Source organism: Cotesia glomerata, linkage group LG5 (genome assembly GCF_020080835.1).
Source record: "Cotesia glomerata isolate CgM1 linkage group LG5, MPM_Cglom_v2.3, whole genome shotgun sequence".
Lineage (NCBI taxonomy): Eukaryota > Metazoa > Arthropoda > Insecta > Hymenoptera > Braconidae > Cotesia > Cotesia glomerata.
The window spans coordinates 21,978,481-22,000,352 of NC_058162.1; the positions used below are offsets into that span (position 1 = coordinate 21,978,481).

A 21,872-nucleotide genomic window follows, 5' to 3' on the forward strand; every position below is an offset into this window, starting at 1 on the left:
AATATATGATCATATACTGGTACATGATCATATATTGGGGCTTTTACCTTATCTAATGTTTATATTATCGAGTATTTTTTCTATATTTTAAGCTTATTTATAAATAATATTTAAATATAGTTATAAAATTCTAAAGAACAAATAAAATTTTTCCCATGTTATTTCCATAAAAAACTTAGGTTGAAACGCGGATAATTTTAAAGTTAATATTAAGAGCTCAAATTTTGAGGAAATTTTTTTTTATCAATTTAGAAGCATTTTTGAACCCCCGGGAGCAAAGAAATTCATAAACACCCCTTTTAAGGACCACCCTATTAAATATATTAATCTAAAAGGGAAATCAATAAATAAAGATATAAGTAAATCAATTAAATTTAATTAACAAAATACTTACAAATAAGATTACAGTTATATCACTTTTAGTGTCTTGTACATTTATACACAATTTTATTATCATTATTATTATAAATCATTGTCTCAACAAATCTCACGATATTTTCTTCAATATTTCCGACAAATGTTCAAATTGTGGAAGTTTACTTTTTCGTTTCACATATTCTATCGTTCTTGTCTGCAAATCAATTATTTTTATTATAATAGTTTCCCGAAATTCTACGATAAATCTCGTTACTAATGCTAAAAGGTATACCCTTTTGGCATTAGTAACGCGAAATTAATAACAAATTTGGTAAATATTTACCAGTGGGGTCAACCATTTTCATTTTCATTTTTTTGAACGAAATTTCTATTTGATTTTATTGATAAATTTTTTTTGAAAAATACATAAAAAAAAATAAAAAGTTTATTATCACAATTTTAATAAATTTTCAAAAAAATTTATAAATTTTTTAGAAAATTGTGATACTCAACTTTTTTTTTTAATTGTTCTTTTTTTTTATGTATTTAAAAAAAATATATTAAAAAACATCAAAAAAAAGATAAAATAGAAATTTTATCCAAAAATATAAGAGCCAAAATTTTTTCCCACTTTTGAAGGCAAAAAAATTATCGAAATTTTTATTTTTTTTTTTTCACGACATTTTTCATCATAAATGTGCCGTAAAAACAAACAGAATAAAAAAAAAATTTTTTTAAATATTAATTTTTCACCTAGTTATGGCCCAAAATGGGGTTGACTCCACTTGTAAATAATTACTAAAAATTTTTTGTGCTCAGCTATTGTTTTAATTATCAAAGTCAATCAATATCAAACATCAATACGATTAAAAAAAAAATAATAATTCTTACTCGCATTTTTGGATCAGCACACCCGTGTTTCAGGGATAAATTCCACAAACTAACAGCTAAATTAGCCAGCGTAGATTGTTTGAGATCCGCTCGCATAACAAGCCGCCCAAATAAATCCATTGACAATGACGATTGCTTGTCGTACTGGTTCGTAGACCCCAAGTACTTTAAATGATTTAAAATTTCGTCTAAAACTTTAGTACAAATTTTATCAACTTCGCTAATAAATTTTTTATCGCTCCCATAGAGTCTATCATTGGAATCAACCTAAAAAATTACAATTATTATTTGTTGTCATAAGGTATCAATTATTTTCAAAAATAATAACGATAGATTACCTTGTCTACATGATAAGGATAAGTTTCAAGCGTAATTGTAGACAGTAAATCAAGAATTCGTAAGTAGAGAGCACACTTGATTGAGCTGTTTTCATCGAAGCATCGTTGAACAGCATTAAGCAAGCCTCTCATCAAGTACAAAACACCGTGCTCAGGACTATCAGGAACAACGAGCAGCGTTGAGAGGAAATTTGATAAATAAGAGAGTAAATAAGGCTCAGTATTTTTAGGCCGTCCATCAATTTCGATTGTCTTGGGCATCTCGGGAATGAGACTCAGTGCGGCTTTAAAACAGGCATCAGCTAGAAATAATAATTTTTTATTATTTAATTGATTTTATAATCCAAAGTTTTAATTAATTAATAATAACTAGTGACCTGCAGTCACTATGTGACTGCCGAGATTTCTGTAATTTGTATTATGAATAAGAAAAATTTGGCTTAATAATTTTTTGATATTTCTAATCACACGATACATAGTTTGGGTATTTTTTAAATGAATTTTAAAAATAATAGTGCTATTTTAGGATCAATTACAAACAATTTAATGGAAAAATGTGGCAGAACAAATTTATAAAACCAATAAACTATTCAAAACTGCTTCATAAACTTAACATAAAAAATTGACTATTAAGGTAAAAGACCCAGTTATTGACACTTGCAATTTTATTTTAATTGAAGAAAAAAATCAACTCTGATAAATTAATAAATATAATTTTTGAGTTATAAATTTTAAGATAATTAGTTTTTTTTTTTAATTTTATTTTTTTAATTAGAAGAAAATTGCAAATGTCAAACAACTAGGCCAGTGTCAATAACTGGGTCTTTTACTTTACTGAAAATATATAAAATTGTAAAAAAGCATAAATTCTTGTCAACCTTTCTGATGATACCGAATTTAGCTATAAAAATTCCTTTAAAAATAATAATATGTTTGTCGCAAAATTTTCCTTACTCTCAATTATTTAAATCATAAATGACTATCGCTGAAAAAATATCAAAACCAATTTACGATAAAGATATACCCGTTTCAAAATTTTTCTTAGTCTCTTAATTATATAAATCAATTTTTTAGCTACAACGACATTCACATGTACAAAACAAAGTAAATAAATAAACAAATCTTGTTTATCGAAAAATTTTAATCTATTTATAACTACTCAAAAGTTAGGTTCAGCAGCACTAAAAAGTCTTTCTCGACATTTATGGCACATTAGTGACTATTCAATTGGATTAACATTTTTTGACTGAAATTTAAAAAAAATTATGAGCGACCTTTTAAAATTTAAATTTTGAACTGAAACTTTCAGGAACTTATTTTTTTTTTGGTCTATAAAATTATGACGTAATGAGAAAAAAAATAAAAAAAAAAAAAAATTCGATTTTTGACGATTTTTGAAATTTAAAAAAATTTGGAGCGACCTCTTAAAAATTTTTTATTGAGCTGTCCTTTGGAGAGAGCTCTTAAAACATCAAAAACTAACATTTTTTCACTCGAGACTTAAAAAAAAAAATAGTCGGTTTTTTTGCACCACCCTAATGTATATAATAATGTATACAGCTCAGGAAGCCTACAGTAACTTCCAGATCAACAAGCTTTCCCAGAGAAGACAAATATCGGACTTAATCTTTGCATTCAAAATCATTAATGGATACATCGACTCTCCAGAGATTTTGGAGCAACTAGGAATCATCTTTCTTAAGCCAAACTTAAGATCAAATCGAATTATTTGACACTTCGATCACATTGTTTGTATCATCGGTTAAACGACTATTTCTAACTAATCACCACTTATCTCTTGAAAAGTGCAATTTTTTCCTTTTGTAATAATTACTCTCAAAAATATTTTTTCTATACTGTTACTAACTTAAAGTTATAAACTAAATGAAATTAATTTAATTTAATTTAAATTAAATTCTAAAAAAATCTTAATGCTTTTTTTTCCTTTTTTCGCCTAAAACTAAAATTTACTTGATGTAAACCTAATGTATAAAGCCGATTGGCGTTTGAATAAATAAATAAATAAATAAATAAATAAATAAATAATAATAATCATAACTAACCTTGACCAAGACACTGATTTAGCAGCGCAACCTGTCCCGAAAGTAAATACAATTGCAAGCGAGTCGTAACAAGCGTCAACGAAGGAATGGTGATGAAGCAAAAAGCAGCACACGCACGTACAAAAGCCGAAGTTCGTCTGGTGTGATGTCCTCTGATTATCTTCCTGGTTTCAACAGCTTGGCGATTAACGCACTGAACTAGTTGAATATGTACAGCATCCAGATTAGGAAAAGCAGCTCTTGCCTCGGCATAATAATTCAGCTGCTTTTCGAAATCCCGTCCATAGTCAACGCGTTGCACCAGATCGCAAATCAGTGCGCCAATTTGTCGTTTTTCATCTTCTACACTCAGTGCATTCACTGAGTCATGCATGATCCTCGCGATGTACATCAGCGCGTTTATTATTATCGGGTCTGTAACCAGACCACTTTGAGCCCTGAAACCTTCGATTATATTTTTACAGACTTCAACTTTGATACTTTCTTTGTGAAACAAATCAATGAGAGGTAAAAAATTATCCATCGCCAAAAGCGACTCAAAGTCTTGAGTTTTCGCGACTATTTTTTCGACTATTGCTTGCAATTGCGGGTAGTAATTTTCATACATACGCTTGGGGCTCAAATGATTGATTATTTCTTTTAAAAATTCGTTCAATTCTTTAACTGAAAAATGCATTACGACAAATTGTATCCAGACTTCAGCGCAGTGCATAAATTTAACTGGCTCTTGCAGACTTGTAATGTATTTCCATATTATTTCATAAACAGCTTGACAATCGTCTCGCGGCAAATCTTCCTGGATGAGACACTCGCCCAGACTTCGGTACAGCAGATATTGAGGAAAGCTAATGTCTTGTTTACACTCATCAACAAGCTCAACGAATTCCATAGCTCGAGATGAAATGTACGCTGGTTTGAAGGCAACGAGTATTGCATTTAATAATAATGCACAATTGGCTTGTAATTTACAACGTGATATCACTTCTGATAGTATAGTTTCATCGGCAGTACGAGTTAACACCTGAAGTATCCAGTCCAGCGCTGGCGTGTACAGATTTAAGTATATAAATATCGATATATTCTGACGGTTTAACTCTGTTTTCATTGTTTGTGTAAATAATTGATTGTACGTTAGCAAAAGGTCGTAAATATTTTCACGTATAAATTCGTAGTCCGCTGTTTTAAGCGCGAGACCCACGCGGCATAGGTAGCATCTTGCATAAGCAGCGATCAATGGATTTCCAATACCACGAATCATTTTAGTAATGCGTAGCAGAGCTGTGTTAAACTCCGTTGTTGTTAAAAAACTGTATGATTTAATTATTGCCATTTCCACGTACAGGCGTGGTACTAGTTCCCGAATTGATGCTATTTTGTAAAACCAATTTCTGCAAGTTTCTTTGGCATTTTCTGGAACCATATCTGGTGTAAAATTATCTGGAAGACTTTTAGGTACTTTACTACCAGGTCTGTAAATATATTTTTTCATCAATTTTAATTGTGTTAATTCTTATAAAAAATTCTATATTAAATTAAAATTATTATGGTAATTATTTACAAGTGGGGTCAACCCCATTTTGGGTCATAGGAAAAATTAACATTTTCAAATTTTTTTTAATTCAACTTGTTTTTACAACGCATTTATGATAAAAAATGTCGTGAAAGATAAAAATAAAGATTTCGATAGCTTTTTTGCCTTCAAATGTTGGAAAAAATTTTGACTCTCATGTTTTTGGATAAAATTTATAGTATCTTTTTTTGATGTTTTTGATATATTTTTTTTGAAAAGTACATAAAAAAATAAAAAATAAAAAAAAAAAAGTTTATCACAATTTTTTTTTAAATTTACAAATTTTTTTGAAAATTTGTTAAAATTGTGATAACCAACTTTTTTATTTTTTTTAATTGTTCATTTTCTTATCTATTTAAAAAAAATATATCAATAAAATCTAATAGAAATTTCGTTAAAAAAAAAATGAAAATTAAAATGGTTAACCCCACTTGTAAATATTTACCCTTATTACTCCATAAGCTCTTCAATTCATGAATGATACTGAAGTTAAAAGACATCTGACAATTTTTTTAATTTTTATAATAATTAAATTATTATGAAAAAAATTTACTTAAAAAATTTTACATCTAAAGCGACACAAATTTTTTTTTTTTTTTTTATTGTTTTGTAGAACTTAAGTTTACGATTATTAATTTTTGACTTCTTATTGAGTAAAAAGTAAATATTTTTTTTTGTGGCGCTTGAGATGTAGAAATTCAAAAAATTATAAATCCAAATTTTTTAAACCATTTTTTTTATCATATTTGATTTGTTAAAAAATTCTCAAAAATTATGAGATGGAATTGATTTGATACAATAATAATTTTAATTTAAATAGAAAATATAAAAAAAAAAAAAACTTACTTGTAGTAATCAGCCTTAACTTTCAGTCTTTCATAGACAAGTTTACCAAATATATCAAGAATATCAGTAATAAGAACAAATTTACTAGGATAAAAAGCCATTCCCGATGTATCAACCAGCAGCTTTGCACACTGAATAGCAATCTTCAACGCTTTAACTCTTAGATCCGCATGCCAAGCTTGGACCAGCTCATTGTTCAACTGTTCTATCCTCGACACGTACTCCTGCTGGGACAAGTCCAGCATTTGCCGCACAGAGCCTTCTTCAAAATCATCCAGCTGCTCCAGGCGATTTCGTACCTTGTCCACTAGATTGTTAGCCTGAACTGTAACCACTGCAACAATAAATAAATAAATAAATTACAAAAATAAGCCAAGAACAAGAGCAAGTAACATTAAGGAGAGAAATACATGTAAAAGGCCGTTTTCATGTTGATTTTCATTAATTTTTTTAAGGTATAAAAAATTAATATTATTTTTTGAAACTATCAGGTTATTTTAGAGATATATTCATGAGTATTTTTTTGTATTAAACAACAATATAACTTAACAAATAGCGGAGATATCAGCTGATACACATCGTAGGTTGTCAACCGATTTAGCAGTTGGTGTGCAGTATGGAAGCCACAATTTTTATCTGAAATCACTCGGCACCGAAAAATTACTTTTTCTGTGCCATTGATTTCAGATAAAAATTGTGGCTTCCATAGTGCACACCAATTGCTAAGTCAGAAGACAACCTACGATGTGTATCAGCTGATATCTCCGCTACTTTTTAAGTTATATTGTCGTAAAATATGGAAAAATATGTCTATACTAATAAATGGAAAGCCGGTTTTTTATTTGTCCGGTTATACTATGAAAACTACAGAACCGATCAGAATAATACTTATACCATAAGATGCAGCGTGTTTCGGAGAAGGTTTTAGTATATGATATGGTGGTGATTACTTATCCGGAACCTATATTTTTTTGATTTAGAAATAAAGAATTTTTATTGTAACTAAATTTATTCTATTTGATTGTCATTTGTTTAAAATAAATTTTTTAATTCTATTGATTATCTTTATATACTAGGCAAATTTTTTCACTTATGAGACCTGCCATTTCTTTAACTGAAACTTTCAATGCTCATTAAAAATTTTTTTTTTCATATCAATTATTATTAATTTTTATAAGAAAGACACGGGAATGTTATAATGATTGCACATTGAAAGTTACAATGAATATTAGCTAGAATAATTACATGGATAAAAGGTGCATGCCAATTCGATAGAATTGGGAATCTGTGCAAGTCAAAACAATACTCTAATTAAATTTCAAGTCTAGATCTAAAAATGTAATTCTATAAAGCGCCCAGCGGAGCGGGCGAGTAACAGCTAGTATATGTATAAAATAACCTGATAGTTTTGATAAATAACATTAATTTTCATACCTTCAAAAAATTAATAAAAAATGAGCATGAAAACGTCTTTCTACACGTATTTCTCTCCTTAAATAAACAAACTATCAACAACTACCTTTTTCTCCGCCAGATAAAAAACTCGTGACTATTGAAAGCTTTTCCGAAGTCGTATACTTATTCAAAATAGAGGCCCGGCGTACAGACCAAGGTTCAACAAATTCATCAGAAGTGTCACGGGGTTTTTTACCCGGCGCTACTAAACTTGACGAGTAATCCCATTCATCGGCGGCCATGCGAGACAGAGGATCCAGTTCTTCTCGTGCAAATTGCGTAAGCGGATCGCCGCCATCCAACGCCGTATGTCCCGATAATGGATCACCCACAAGGCTAGCATTTATCGGCGTGTGAGTTGGTGTCGGTGTACCAGTGGACGTACTAGCACTTGTGCTTCTCAGTGTGCCTCTTCTTACTCCAGACTTTCCATCTATCAACTAAAATATTCATTTTTTAAATTTTAATTTATTAATTAATAATTAAACTTATTGAATAATTTTTATATTGTGTAAAGAATTTACTGATATTGTGGTAGGCTTCAGCGGATGTTCTCCAGTCTCTTCTAGAGCCAGAGGCTTCATTATTTTCACTTCCGTTCGACATGATACCCTAAAAATAAAAATATACGATTTATTGATATTATTTTTTTTAGTTACAGCAAAATATTAAAAATGATAAGGGAATATTATTTACCAGCTGATTTCTGTCATGGCTTCAAACAGTGGATTTACAACACAACACACCTTCAAAATCAATTACTTATTATTGCTCCTATTTTGTTCCCATTTATTTGTTATTATTTATCTATATACATTTTGATTGTTTGTGCTTTTTTTATTTATTATTTTTGAGTACTTTCTCAGGATTAATTTGTTTATAAATAATTTTTGTGAGCCCTTTTGAACCGATGGTCCCTAGGTGTGTTTTCCTCAGATAAAAAAAAATTATCCGACACTTTAACGCCATCTTTAATAATTAATTTGATTTCAACTGTAGTCTTTTTTTCCTCTATATTTTCGCGGTTAAATTCGTTGGTTATATTTTTTATCATTGCAAAGTTTAATATATACTTTTAACTGTTCAAACAACATTTTTTTTTATTATGTAAATAAAATGAAAAAAAAAATTCATGATATAATTTATAAAACTAAGTAAATATAAAAAAATTTTAAGAAATTGTGTACTTAAAGAAATTCAAAAAATTTTTGCTATACATGTATAAATGCGCATTTATCTTTTAGAATTGTATTTTTTTATGAAAATTAAATTAGCTGACATCTAAAGATTTTTATAATTTTTTTTATTGAAAAAATTATTACAAAAAAAAAAAGAAAAAAAATTTTCATTTGTAAAAAACTTGAAAATCTTTTACTGCAATTTAAAAAAAATATTTTTTTGTTCCAATTTAAAAAATAATAAAAAAAAATAAAAAAACTTTAGTACATTTTTAGTACAGTGAAAGCTGTTAAAAGTTACCCAGGTTGTCTTTCTCGCTCTTGTTAATGTTTGATAAGAAATTGAGACAGAACTACGGTAACTTTTAACAGCTTTCACTGTACTATCATTTTTATTATTAGTATTTTTAGGATTATCATTTTTGTATGATATTAAAATCAGCAGACATCTGACAATTTTTTTTTTTATTTTAATTACAAATTGATTACAAAGAAAAAATATTTTTTAAAAAATTGCACTTATAACTCTTTTAAATTTGTAGATGTAGAATTTTTTTTATTAAAATTTTTTCATAATAATTTACAATTGTTTTCATAATTAAAAATTTTTTTATTGTAATTTTTAAGTTATTATAAAAATCAAAAAAATTGACATATGTCTCTAAATTTCAGTATAATTTTTTTTTGCTGAGGCATTGAAGAGGCATAAAAAAATATTGATTGTGTATCCCCTACATAGATAAACTTTACATCATGATGTCTCTGAAATATAATCTAATGAATATATATGTATAGTAAAATATGAATATATATTTATAGATAGGTTAAATTACTTGGATAAAAGATAAATTTGTTGGACGTATGTTTTTTCTGCATTATATTTACGTATGAAGAGTTCTTGAAATAATATGAAAATAAAAATATTAATTCCAAAGCATTAGATATAATAATTCAAGTTTGGAGATTCAAAAAAATGTTATTTGTTCTAATTTCTTCATTTACATTGAATAATGGTTACTTAAATAATTCTCATTATTAGTAGTATTACTACACTGAAAAAAAAAAAAAAAAAAAAAATTAACTTGAATCAAGAGAAAAATAATTCTTTAATCAAGTAAGATTTTATTCAAATGTAATTGTAATTATTATTTCAAAAATTATAATTTTAATTATTGGTTGTTTAAATAATTGACAATGTTTTTACAGCAATTATAAGGCAAATAATTAATCAACAATATAGAAATAAATTCCGTAGTTTCTTCTAAGAATATTATTCTATTCTTGATGGCATCGCGTAACAGTTTCTTAAAGATATTGAAATAAAAATAAGCAGGTATGATTTTGTTATCCTTTGGTATCTTAAAATCTCATAATACTAAAGTTAGCCGACGTTTTTAATTTTTCTCCATTGATTAAATTAGAACTAAAAAATATTTTTTTAAAATATTGCACTTATAGTTTTTCAAGTTTTTTATGAATGAAATTTTTTTTTTTATTTTTTTTTGTAACAATTTTTTCAATAAAAAAAATTCCAAAAATTTATAGATGTCGGCTAACTTAATTTTTATTAAAATCTCTTATAGTTCCATCAGACATTAATTGAATCAATTAATTCGTTTCACAAGTTAAAAAATCCCAAATAGTGATATCGCGATCATCAATTTGTCCTTTATTTTCCATGGCATAAAATTGTTTTTTTTCATCTTTTGATGAATTCAAATTATGGTACTGAAGTTTACAGACATTAGAAATTTTTCTATAATTTATAGCAATGAAATTATTATAAAAAAAATGTAATAAAAACATTCCGGTCGTGAAAATTAAAAAAAATTTTAAGTTAGAAACTTTTAAAAGCATTTTTATTATTGTAATTGATTTGTTACAAAAATTAAAAAAAATTGACAGTTGTCAGCTAACTTCAGTATCCATATTCAAGTTAACAATTATTAATTTTTGACTTCTTGTTGAGTAAAATCTTCCAAAAAGTCAACTTTTTTTTATGACGCTTGAGATCACATCCACAGACCCACAGGCCGGGTAGTGTCTGGCGCCAAGTTCAGTTTAAATGTACGTAGTATTCCGTAAGTGAAATGTTTTTTTGAGATTCCAAAATTTTATTAATTTATCGGAACTTTTGGTTTTTAAATAATATTTTGTATGTAATTTTACTGATATTAATCAATTATAACAATAAGTTATATTTAAAATAATAAAATACAAAATAAAGGAACACGCTCGCTGTGTATAAGTAAAAAGTGTCCCCAAAATATAGAGCAAATAAAGTTTCATTCCAGAGTGCACTGCAGCTGCTTAAATCCATTTTTAAATGTATCGCTCAAATAAAATCCCATTTAAAAATGTTTATAAATTTTTTAACGCCTGCTAACTTTAAAGTCATTAAACAAAATTATTTGTACATGCCTGAAATTATAAATAGATTTATATAATTATAGCTTATTAAATTATTAATTTAAAACTTGACGAACGAGCAAACTAATAAAAGGAGAAAAACTTTAATATTATGCACTTTATATTGAATATTAATAAATAAATTAATGCCAGGAAAAATATATGGTTTATACTATTTTAAGAAATGAATTGTTTTCATGAATATTAACATGATATTTTTATAGGGGAAAAATTTTATATACTAATAATAATAATAATTATAATATCAATAATAATATAATTTTTCCTATTATTGATTCATTTATTAATATTCAATATTTGCCATTTTATCAATTTTCAGATATTGAAGAGAGGTAAAAAATGAATAACAAGTCCAATACTAAATAATTAAATTATCTGTGAAAATATTTATTTACGATTTATAAAACTTTTATATCCATAAAATTTGTTTCTAATAAAACGGTGAATATATTCGTATAAATAATAAATACTTGATATTATGATTGACTTGCTCGAAAACTTCATGTTGTTAAGATAAAAAGCTTTTGAAAAATATTAATAAAAAAATTCAATCTTTTAAACCTATTATACATCTTCATCTAAACGAACATTCATTTTCTGATACCCTACTGGGTTTAAATGTTGCGACGTTAATTTATAGGATACTTTCAGGTTGGATCTAAATTGAAGCTCATGTTGCAATAAAGCCTCCCAATGACTTTTTTTGACTATTCCATCTGGAGTCTGAAAAGAATAGAATACTGTAATGACAATCACAACAAACATTTCTAAATCTTACCCAAAACGATGGCTTTTTAAGGATGTTGGTACGATAGCATTTTAATAAGTGAGGAAAGTCAGACATAAACCATAGTTGCCTAGACGTATTATACGATCGATGAATGATGCAATCGGTAATTAGTTTATGTAAAATATCTTTCGTGATTGCAGTTTTACTCAAAAAGTATCCCAGAACTTGTACCCATGAGCCATGGAAAAGTTGATACATGAAAACTAATGCATGATCAGCTCTTTCATTTATTAAATGTTGAGGAGTGTAATCACCTAAATTGACAAAGCCATTGAACTCCATTGTTTTCGTATTTAATTTTACTGATTCACTTAAAGAAATTTCATCAATTAATAAAGTACCTGCAAAAATAACAAATAAAAATGAATAAACATAAAAACTTTGAAAACAATTTAATTAGTTATTCAAAAAAAGCATGACTATTCTACAGTATTTAAAGCAGAAAAAATAGTATTTTCATTCTATGATAAGCGATTAAGTTCAAGCGTAATAGATTTTTTAACACAGCTACTCCCAGCAATGATAAACTGAATATAATTATTTCTGTTGTAATATAATTGCGTACCAATGGATTTTTTTTTCTATTTATTTAAACATAACGTTAGTGTTGCTTAATGTTAATGAAGCTGTAGATTTAGCTTTTTGCTGATTTTGTAAATATATAATAATGGGCTAAAAAATCACAATATTATTAAGAATTTTATTGTTAGTTGCCAATTAAAGAAGATGTTAGTATATCCAAAGTTTATTGGAATTCTCATAAAATAAATTGTACCCCAATTTTCCATTCGCGATGCTTTCAAACGAAGAGTATCAAATATTGCTTGGGGAAAACCAAATGCACTGTCTAGTTTATTAATATAACGATTTAATGTATCCTTGAAAGGTAGTGGTAATATTTATCAACTGCTGGCTCTATATTATAAGGGATAGTTAGAATTTGGTTACATTACGAAAAAATTGATTACCTTTAAATGTAGACGACGTAAATGTTATTGTTTTGCATGAAGTTTACGTTTAATCGTGATATAACGACTATTTAAATCTTCTTTCTTTTTCTTTGCTAATATTAATAATCTCTTTCGTAACTTGCGACAACCTAAACATCTAATTTCTCTTTTAAATCGTTTATATTTTTTATCGGATTGTAAAATACCTTCACATGCGGTTGAGCATCTATGAAAAAAATAGTTTGACATTCAAATTTAATATATTAATTTCTAGTTGTGAAGGTCAAAAATGAGGAGAACAAGATGAGTTAAGCAAGAATTAACATTAGCGTTCATGTACTTGAAAGTAGTAATAATGCTTAATGCAATAAATGTCGAAAGTTATTAGAGCAAATCGATTTTTAAATTTGCATTTATTTTTGGATTATTTTACACAAAAAATTATCTCGAGTTAGGGTAAATACCCCAATAGATGGACGGTTAAACAAACTCTCGTGTTCTATTAAAAAAATAATATAGTAATATACAGATAAGTTGTGATAAAGTAAATTATATTTATGTAAAAATATATAATTAACTAGGAAAAAATAAGTAAAACTTTGTAAAACGTTGTAGTAATTAATAAAAAAGAAAAATGTAAGAAAAAGTCCAAAACCCCAGTAGATGGACAAAATTTCCAGTAGATGGACAGTCAATATCAATAGATGGATACTACTTACAAGCGATATTTTCAATTTATTATTTATATGAGAAATAATTAATTTATTAATTTTTTCCACTAAAAAATAAAGCTTGATAAAATTAAAGAGAAAAGGTGATGAATCGGATGGTAATTTTCAAAATACATCATAAAATAATTTTATTATTTTTGAACACGTGATGCTTTCTCATGCAAAGTAACATATAAAATATATTAATATAAAGAATACTAATAATTAATAAATAATCAATATAAATTTATAAAATACAACGTTAAAAACATTATATGTTGTCTTCTTCTTCCTTTTAATAGGTCTGTTCTCTTTTGCTTTTAAATTTCCTTCTCTCAATTTTCTCTTTTATTCAGCGTTTTATTTTTTCTCTTCAATTTCTTCAATAATCATAATAATACTTTCATTTTCAGTACATGTCTGTTTATTATAATCTTTACTTTTATTCTCACATTGATCCACCAATGAAATTAAAAAAAAAAAAAAAATAAGAAAATTCATCATATAAACTCAATGTCCATCTATTGGATAGAGGTCAGAAAAGTGTCACCAATAGATGGACTCTAAGCTTTGTTAGTAAAATATAAGCGTAATAAGATGTACAAATCTTACTTTTTTTATTATTGTTAACAATAATAACAAATAACGTCCACCAGCTATCTGTCGCATGCTTACTAGTGGTGGCGCTCTCGGAGCAAAACCTCGAGACGTCCAATTTAAATAATTTTTTTAAACTATTATTTTAAATCAAAAGTTAAAAAAAAATTACTTTTCGCTCTCAGAACTATATGTAGACATAAAAAAAATAACAACTTAAGATTTTTGTTCTTAAAACTAATGTAATTGCTTCTGGAAATAATATTTGTCCATCGATTGGGGGGTGACCATCTATTAGGGTATTTACCCTAAGACAATTTAAATAACGACCAAGTTTGTTTTGTAATAAGTAATAATTTCCTTGGAGCAAATCTATTTTTTAACTGTACAAAATTGATGTTCAAAACTTTTTTTTGTTTTTTAAAATATTTCTATTAGTGAAAAATTTTTCATTTTTTTGTACGATAAGTATAAATCTGTTTTTTATAAGAACTTGGAGTACTTGAATTATTTACTTCAAAAGGAAAAAAAAGTTGAAGATACAAACCTTCCGTTAAGTCCAGCGCCACTACAGAACTGACAAGTTTCTATTTCTCGTAGCATATTCCAAAACGATGTCGGCGATGTTATTGAATAATTATAATTAATAGCAACTCCCGTTTCCAAGATAGTTATCTATAAAAAAAAAATCAATTAAAATAGTGACACACGAAATCATTGCTTCTGATCAAACACGAACTTCAAATTAACTCCACATACCTGGACTGTCAAATCATAACCAATTTTAATTGATAATTTTAGTTTCTCCAAAAAATTGTCAATGTAATATAAAATCACATGTGGCTTTGTTTCCAATTGTTTAGGCCAACACCAATTTTGGGGTACTCCCCGGTCTTTTATAAGTTGTAATATCTCATTTAGTGAAAATGGAGCAGAATTGTTATGACATGGCAATATAAAATTATCTGCAACTGACATTTGTTCTTCGAATTCTTCACTCAAATTTTCTGTACAGTGAGCATTATTAATAATTTCATCGTCCAATGCAGAGCTAGCAAATTGTTGCTGTAACTCATTGGATAAATCGCTTACATTTTTTGTTGTATGCAAATCATCATTATCAGTACAATGATGGCTGGTACGAAAATAATCATTTGATGAAGTTGTGTCATTATTTGTCACATCGGTCAGTATTGGAACTGCACCCATTTTCAAATCAAATCTAGACCTTGGAAGTTCAAAAACTTCACCATTTCGTAAGTTTATTTTTTCGTAATTTTTAAGAATATCGTTACTGTTAAAATGCAACTCACAGATAAAATTTTTGTGACAAAGTTGTTGAGATATTGCTGAGCTCCATAGTTGCAACATTTCGGGGTCCTAGTTTTCATAAAACAATAAAAAAATATTGTAATTATTAATTAATGTATATTTTACCTTCAAATTTTAATAATTACATCGAAACAATTCAATTTTTATCAATCAAATTGATATTAATACTATGCGTAATATTGAGCTGCTACAAATTTTAGTTTTTATTACATGAATAAATTTTGTTAACTGGAAATATATTTCCAGGCTACCTTAAAGACCATAAATTATTACTTTACTTTTTTATCATACACATTCTATTATACACTATTTAATTCATACGGCAATTTTATATCAAATACTCACCAAGTTTGTATTAAGATAATATACTACATTTTTAACTTCCCGCTAAGAAAATCGAAGATTTTCGGAAAATCGAAGATTTTCGGAAAATCGGGAAGTTATTGGTTTTACCCTGTTTTGCAAAAATCGAGATTTCAACAGATCTCGACGTTTTGAAGCTCTCTCTCTCTCTCTCTCTCTCTCTCTCTCTGCAATCTTCTTGAAAACTCTTATATTGCAAACCACTTGAAAGAGTTCATAACCGAGTCCTCTTTATACTGCGTACCTTATGGCCCTACATTCCACAAGAACGGCTGTGACTCTTGGCTTGATGTCATCTTGATTGATAGTTCAAATAAGTTGGTCTCTTTCACAAAATCTGACTCCCCGTTCGTTGATGGTCATGACTATTTACTGTGTCAGTATGAAGTAGAGCAACCGCAACAGATGAGCAAGAAGGTAACCTTCAGAAACCTAAAAAACTGTGATCATAACTCACTATCCGACTGTTTATTTAACTCATTAAAAATTGATAATTCCATAATGGAAAACTCTGATCCAAATGAACTCTTGTCGATCTTTAAATCAAATGTGCTTTCTTCTTTAGACCAACATGCACCAATTCACACAAAAACAATCTCTCGGCGCAGTAATCCATGGTTTACCAAAGAGCTAAAAAATAAATGCAAAGAACGTGATGAGCTTTACAAACGAGCTAAAAGAAACCGTGATCCAACCTTGCTCTCATTGTATAAATTCAAAAGAAAACTTCTTAAAACTGAATTAGCCCAAACGCGAGAATTGTACTTGAAGACTGCTCTATCAAATCTGCCTCAAGGCTCTTCTGTCTGGAGCAAACTAAAACATCTAGGACTCACCAAATCAAATGCCTTGTCACCCTTAAACTTCTTTGATCAACTGGAACTAAATGAGTACTACGCAAGTATAGTCAGGAAACATCCAGCTGCAAACGTCGAGTTCTTAGATGTTTTACCAGTCTCCTTCCAATGTCAAGTAGACTGTTCATTTCAGTGGCAGAAGATTGATATCGTTGACGTCTCAAAGGCTCTTGTACTAACTCTCTCAAAATCTAAAGGAAATAGCCCGGATGGTCTGGATTTGCGGTGGCTAAGAGATCACTTTCCTCAAATATCATTGTTTCTTACAGCTTTATTCAACAGATCTCTGGACACCAGTATTTTTCCAGAGATTTGGAAAATAATATACATTATACCACTGAACAAGATAGCCTTGCCCAGATCTCCATCTGATACAAGACCGATTGCGAACCTGTCACACTTAGCGAAAGTTTTTGAGAGAATAGCTGCAAACCAGCTGGTAACGTACCTAGAAGACAATCTCTTGCTTGATCGGTTTCAATCGGGATTTCGTAAGCATCGTAGTACGCAATCAGCTTTGTTAAAACTCACTGACGACGTCAGAGCAGCGATGGACAGAAATCAACTAACCATTCTGGTGCTATTTGACCTGAGTAAAGCCTTCGACTACGTAGATCCCAAAGTTATTTTAATCTCTCTTCATGAATTGGGGTTCTCTTCAGAAGTGATAAGCTGGTTTTTTTCCTATCTATCAAATCGTTCACAATCCATTTTAAATGACCATGGAACTCCAATTGAATTGCTAAAAACTTCGTCGGGTGTTCCTCAAGGCTCTGTACTCGGGCCAATATTGTTTCTGATTGTTATCAACTCTGTGGCTAGATGGATAATCTTCTGTAAATACGGTCTGTTTGCTGATGATATGTACATCTACCATCATTGCCATACTTATCAGCTCCATGATGCAGTTCAACAAGTTACTGCTGATTCACAGGCAATAGCAGACTGGGCTCGATCTCACGGATTAATGCTTAACCTGACTAAAACTACGGCGATGATCTTAGGATCAAATGGCAAGTTAAAACAACTGCAGTCTCTGGAAGTTCCTCCCATTCTAGTTGATGACACAGTAATACCCTATGTAAATTCAACAAAGTGTCTGGGACTTGTTATTAATCAAAATTTATCTTGGAATAATCACATCTTACTGACTGCCAGAAAAGTAAATTATGCTCTCCATAGTCTCAAGGTCCGGAAAAACATCTATACTACTGAGATAAGAAAGCTCCTAGTTACCGCTACCATTCTGCCACTCATTGATTACTGCTCTATTGTGCTTATCGACTCGACCACTGAAAATGATCTAAAACTTCAACGAGCAATCAACTCTTCAATCAGATTTATTTTCAATTTTAAGAAAGATGAGCATATTAGTCTTCACCGCAGAGAGTTAGGGTGGCTTACAATCAAATATCGCCGATTGTACTATGCAGTTTGCTACTTGTACAAATTACTAGAGAATGGAAAGCCGGAGTACTTGCGCGACTTATTCGTTGAAGAAAGTGATGTTCGGCGTTCAAACAGATTGGCTGCAAAAAGGCACACGTCCTTCAAGCTACCTCCTTTTACTACAAGCTACTTAGAGAAATCTTTTTTGGTGACTGTAATAAGGCTTTGGGAAGAACTCCCACGTGAAATTGTAAATTCTAGTAGCTTACAAGTGTTTAAAAAAGAAGTTTTCAATTATTTATTGAATCTTGATAATTAAAATAATGTCTAATAAATAACACATTAAAGTCCAATTCATTGAAGATTAAAAGTTGAAGTTTAAAATTAAGATTAAAATAAGAATAAAATAAATGCAATTCACAGAATTATTATATTGAGTTATTATCTGAATTGATAACATTGAAATTTTATATTTTAAATCTTTCTTTTTCTATATAATTTCCAAATTTTATTTGAACAAATTTTATTTACTTTGTCTATATACAATTTATAAACAAATTATATAAATGCATTTTTATGCAATGTTATGTACTCTATGTTATGTACTCACAGAAACTATCTTTCTTGTGAAAACTGTATATACTCTGTAATCGAAATTGCCATTTGGCCTGTGCCTTGGCATCAATAAACAAAATCTAAATCTAAATCTCTCTCTCTCTCTCTCTCTCTCTCTCTCTCTGGATGGGAGTAAACTGACTATTATAGTCTTTTTTGATTTAAGTAAGGCTTTCGATTATGTTTATTCCAAGGTTATACTGATTGCACTATTTGAACTTGGTTTTTCATTGGAAACTATTAACTGGTTTTTCTCATATTTATCAAATAGGTCTCAGTCAGTGTTAAATGAACATGGGATTCTTATTGAATTACTACAAACATCTTCAAGAGTTCCCCAAGGATCTGTTCTTGGACCTATATTGTTCGTGATAGTTGTGAATTCTGTGGTCCGCTGGCTGGTTCATTGCAAACACGGCCTTTTTGCTGATGATATGTACATTTACCAGCACTTTTATATTTATCAAGTTCATGAAGCAGTCAGACAGGTAACACTCAATGCTGAATCAGTTGTATCGTGGACTCGGAAGCATGGACTACAGATAAATTTAGACAAAACAAAGGCTATGATTATGGGATCAGATAGTAAATTGAGAAGACTTGCTGAAGAAGAAATACCCCCTATCGTGATTGATGGAGTGGCATTACCTTATGTCACCTTGACAAAGTGCTAGGGTTTGCATTTGAGTAATAACTTATCATAGAATAACCATGTATCACAAGTTACGAGGAAAGTGAACTCAACATTGCATTCGTTGAAAGTTCGCAAAAATATTTATTCAACTGATATCAGAAGATTATTAGTTTCAGCGACGATCTTGCCACGTATTGATTATTGCTCTGTTGTGCTTATTGATGCTACTTGTGATAATGACTTAAAATTGCAACGAGCAGTAAACTCCTCAATAAGATTTATTTTTGGTCTTAGACGAGATGAACATATCACCGCTTATCGTCGAGAACTAGGTTGGCTATCAGTGAAATATCGTCGACTGTATTTTTTGCTGTGTTACTTTTATAAGTTGCTGGAAGTCGGTAAACCGGGCTATCTACGAGATGAATTCTTTGAAGAGACTGACGTGAGACGCTCTAATAGATTAGCAGCTAAAAAACATACTGTATTCAAACTACCTCACTTTGCTACTACTCATTTAGAGCGATCATTTATAATAACTGTGATAAGAGTATGGGAGGAGCTACTGGCGACATTGTTAACTCAAGCAGTTTAGAGGTGTTCAAAAATAAAATTTTTGACCATTTGTTAAATTTGGACAATTGAAAAATCTTTTGATGACTATTAATGCTATCAAATATTGTTTAATTTATCTTAGTATTTCTTTATATTTGAAATGTTATTTAGAATTTAGAGTTATTTGTTGAATCAGATAAGATTCAAAATTTATTTGATATCGATAAAATTTTTAATAATAATTTTTAGATATAATTTTAGTTTATGTACTTGCAATATTAATACTTAATATGTAAAAATTATGTACCTATTATAATTGAATATTGCCATTTAGCCTGTGCCTTTGCATGAATAAATTATCAATCAATCAATCTCTCTCTCTCTCTCTCTGCGTGCGTGCGTGTGTGTGTGTGTGTGTGTAAACCTCTCATAACTTCTGAACGGCTTAACCGATTTGATCGCAGTTGGTGTCATTCGAAAGGTCTTTGCCAAACTTAGATTTTCTGTAAGTTGGAACCGATTCGGACAAGTAGATTTCGAGAAATTGCAAAAAAAAGTGAGAAAAAAAGTTGTTTTTTTTTTATTTTTTTTAAATATCTCCGAATTTGCTGAACCGATCGATCTCAAAAATTAATCAGTTCTTAACCTTGAAGACCCGCATCGATCGCCATTTAGAGCGTCAGAATCGGTTGATGTGTTCGTGTTTTTTTGTAATAACTCCGAAATGTTTCATCAAATCAATTTTTTTTGTTCTAAATTTTTTATAGAGCTAAAAAAACTACATCGATCGCCGCCAACCGCGCGAAAATCGGTTGATTTATTCAAAAGTTACAGCAGTTTGAAAATTGAAAAAAACTTGTTTCATCGAATGTTGATAAGACTTTTGAGCTCGAAGAGCTCAGAAGCATAGCAAAGCTATCTCTTTGAGCTCGGAGAGCTCCAAACAACACATAAATTTTATTTTTGAGCTCGAAGAGCTCAAAAACGTCATAAGTGCAATTATAAGCGCCTAGGTATAGAATTAGCGGGAAGTTGCAGGGATGGCCTTCAGGGTCTACCGTTTTTCTAATTTTTTTTTTTTTTTTTTAAAGAGTAATAAATTAAAATCAATTGAATTATTTTTTTTACTTATATAATTTTCTTTAATAAAAATAATTTCAATTTACTGAAATGTAGGGTTATCTTACTTTTGGTACTTGGAATAAAGCTGTTTGTCGTTGATTTAACTGCGATTTTAATTTTCTTTCAGCTGAAGAGCCACTAAGACAATTTTTTATCACACACTTTTTCACCATTTTTAGAAATACTTATTTTATTTCTTAAAAAACGTAAAAACGATGAACATCGCTAAAAAATATTTATCCACATGTATGTTTATAAATATACAATGCTCAAGGGTTTTCTGTGACGTCACTAGGATCTAGGTGATCACCATGCCGCTCTAGCGACAGAAATAGGTATCGGTATTATGAAAATTAAGTTAGCCGACACTAAAAAATTTTTGTTTTTTTTTTTTTTTTAATTAAAAATAAGAACTAAAAAACTATTTCTAAAAAATTCCACGGATAATTTTTAAAATTTTTTACCTGTGAAAATTTTTGTTTTAATTTTTTTAAAATTATTTTTCAATAAAATAAATTATCAAAATTTTCAAATGTCGGCTAATTTAATTTTCATATCGGTATTTTGTTACTTTTTCAGGGAAAAATTGCCCATAGCGAGCGTGTTCCTTCTATTTAATTAAACTCCGTGTTCTTAACCCTTTCACGGTTCTGGGCGTTTCTCCCACTCTTTTCCTACTGCGGGGCAAGGGGACTGCACGCAATCCAGTGAGCGGAGCGCAGGGGCGTATAGTAAAGGTTCTTAAAAAATAACTCTCTGACAAGAAAATGTTAAACAAATGTTTTTTTTTTTTACTTATCAACTTTGTTGGTACAGAAATTATAATTTAT

The 21,872-nt window shown here is 29.1% G+C and overlaps 2 protein-coding genes across 8 annotated transcripts; both read right to left on the reverse strand.

Annotated features, from left to right (window-relative positions):
* Positions 1 to 354: 354 nt before the first annotated feature.
* On the reverse strand, positions 355 to 8,496 carry LOC123265856 (VPS35 endosomal protein-sorting factor-like). The gene is made up of 8 exons (XM_044729797.1): positions 8,217 to 8,496; positions 8,045 to 8,132; positions 7,585 to 7,960; positions 6,066 to 6,399; positions 3,650 to 5,118; positions 1,587 to 1,888; positions 1,249 to 1,515; positions 355 to 571 (listed from the first exon to the last, which is right to left on the reverse strand). Exons 1-8 carry the CDS (start codon positions 8,231 to 8,233, stop codon positions 488 to 490), a joined length of 2,937 nt encoding a protein of 978 aa, XP_044585732.1. The 5' UTR covers positions 8,234 to 8,496; the 3' UTR covers positions 355 to 487.
* Positions 8,497 to 11,494: 2,998 nt separating this feature from the next.
* LOC123265867 lies at positions 11,495 to 21,425 on the reverse strand. Of its 7 annotated transcripts, none has more exons than XM_044729816.1 (9): positions 21,108 to 21,425; positions 15,489 to 15,555; positions 14,935 to 15,419; positions 14,723 to 14,850; positions 12,887 to 13,094; positions 12,694 to 12,833; positions 12,484 to 12,590; positions 11,907 to 12,259; positions 11,495 to 11,851 (listed from the first exon to the last, which is right to left on the reverse strand). In XM_044729816.1, the coding sequence occupies exons 1-5, from the start codon at positions 21,213 to 21,215 to the stop codon at positions 12,911 to 12,913; spliced, it is 972 nt and encodes a 323-aa protein (XP_044585751.1). In that variant the 5' UTR covers positions 21,216 to 21,425; the 3' UTR covers positions 11,495 to 11,851; positions 11,907 to 12,259; positions 12,484 to 12,590; positions 12,694 to 12,833; positions 12,887 to 12,910. The 7 variants fall into 7 exon arrangements, 5 of the variants coding, with proteins under 5 accessions (XP_044585751.1, XP_044585752.1, XP_044585748.1 ...); XM_044729817.1 differs by having other exon boundaries at positions 12,887 to 13,025; positions 13,075 to 13,094; positions 14,935 to 15,555; XR_006509686.1 differs by having other exon boundaries at positions 14,935 to 15,403.
* Positions 21,426 to 21,872: the final 447 nt, after the last annotated feature.

What these genes read in the sequence shown, in the direction of transcription:
- LOC123265856 (XM_044729797.1), bottom strand. An exon ending in TTTATCTGGCGGAGAAAAAG is followed by an intron (nt 6,400 to 7,584) that starts GTAGTTGTTGAT and finishes TTATTGTTGCAG; the next exon opens with TGGTTACAGTTCAGGCTAAC. An exon ending in GTGCTGATCCAAAAATGCGA is followed by an intron (nt 572 to 1,248) that starts GTAAGAATTATT and finishes ATTGATTTGCAG; the next exon opens with ACAAGAACGATAGAATATGT.
- LOC123265867 (XM_044729814.1), bottom strand. Translation starts at nt 21,215, where the DNA reads ATGGTGAAAAAGTGTGTGATAAAAAATTGTCTTAGTGGCTCTTCAGCT. An exon ending in CTTTATTCCAAGTACCAAAA is followed by an intron (nt 15,556 to 21,107) that starts GTAAGATAACCC and finishes TATGAAAACTAG; the next exon opens with GACCCCGAAATGTTGCAACT. An exon ending in GGCGCTGGACTTAACGGAAG is followed by an intron (nt 13,095 to 14,722) that starts GTTTGTATCTTC and finishes TTTTTTTCATAG; the next exon opens with ATGCTCAACCGCATGTGAAG.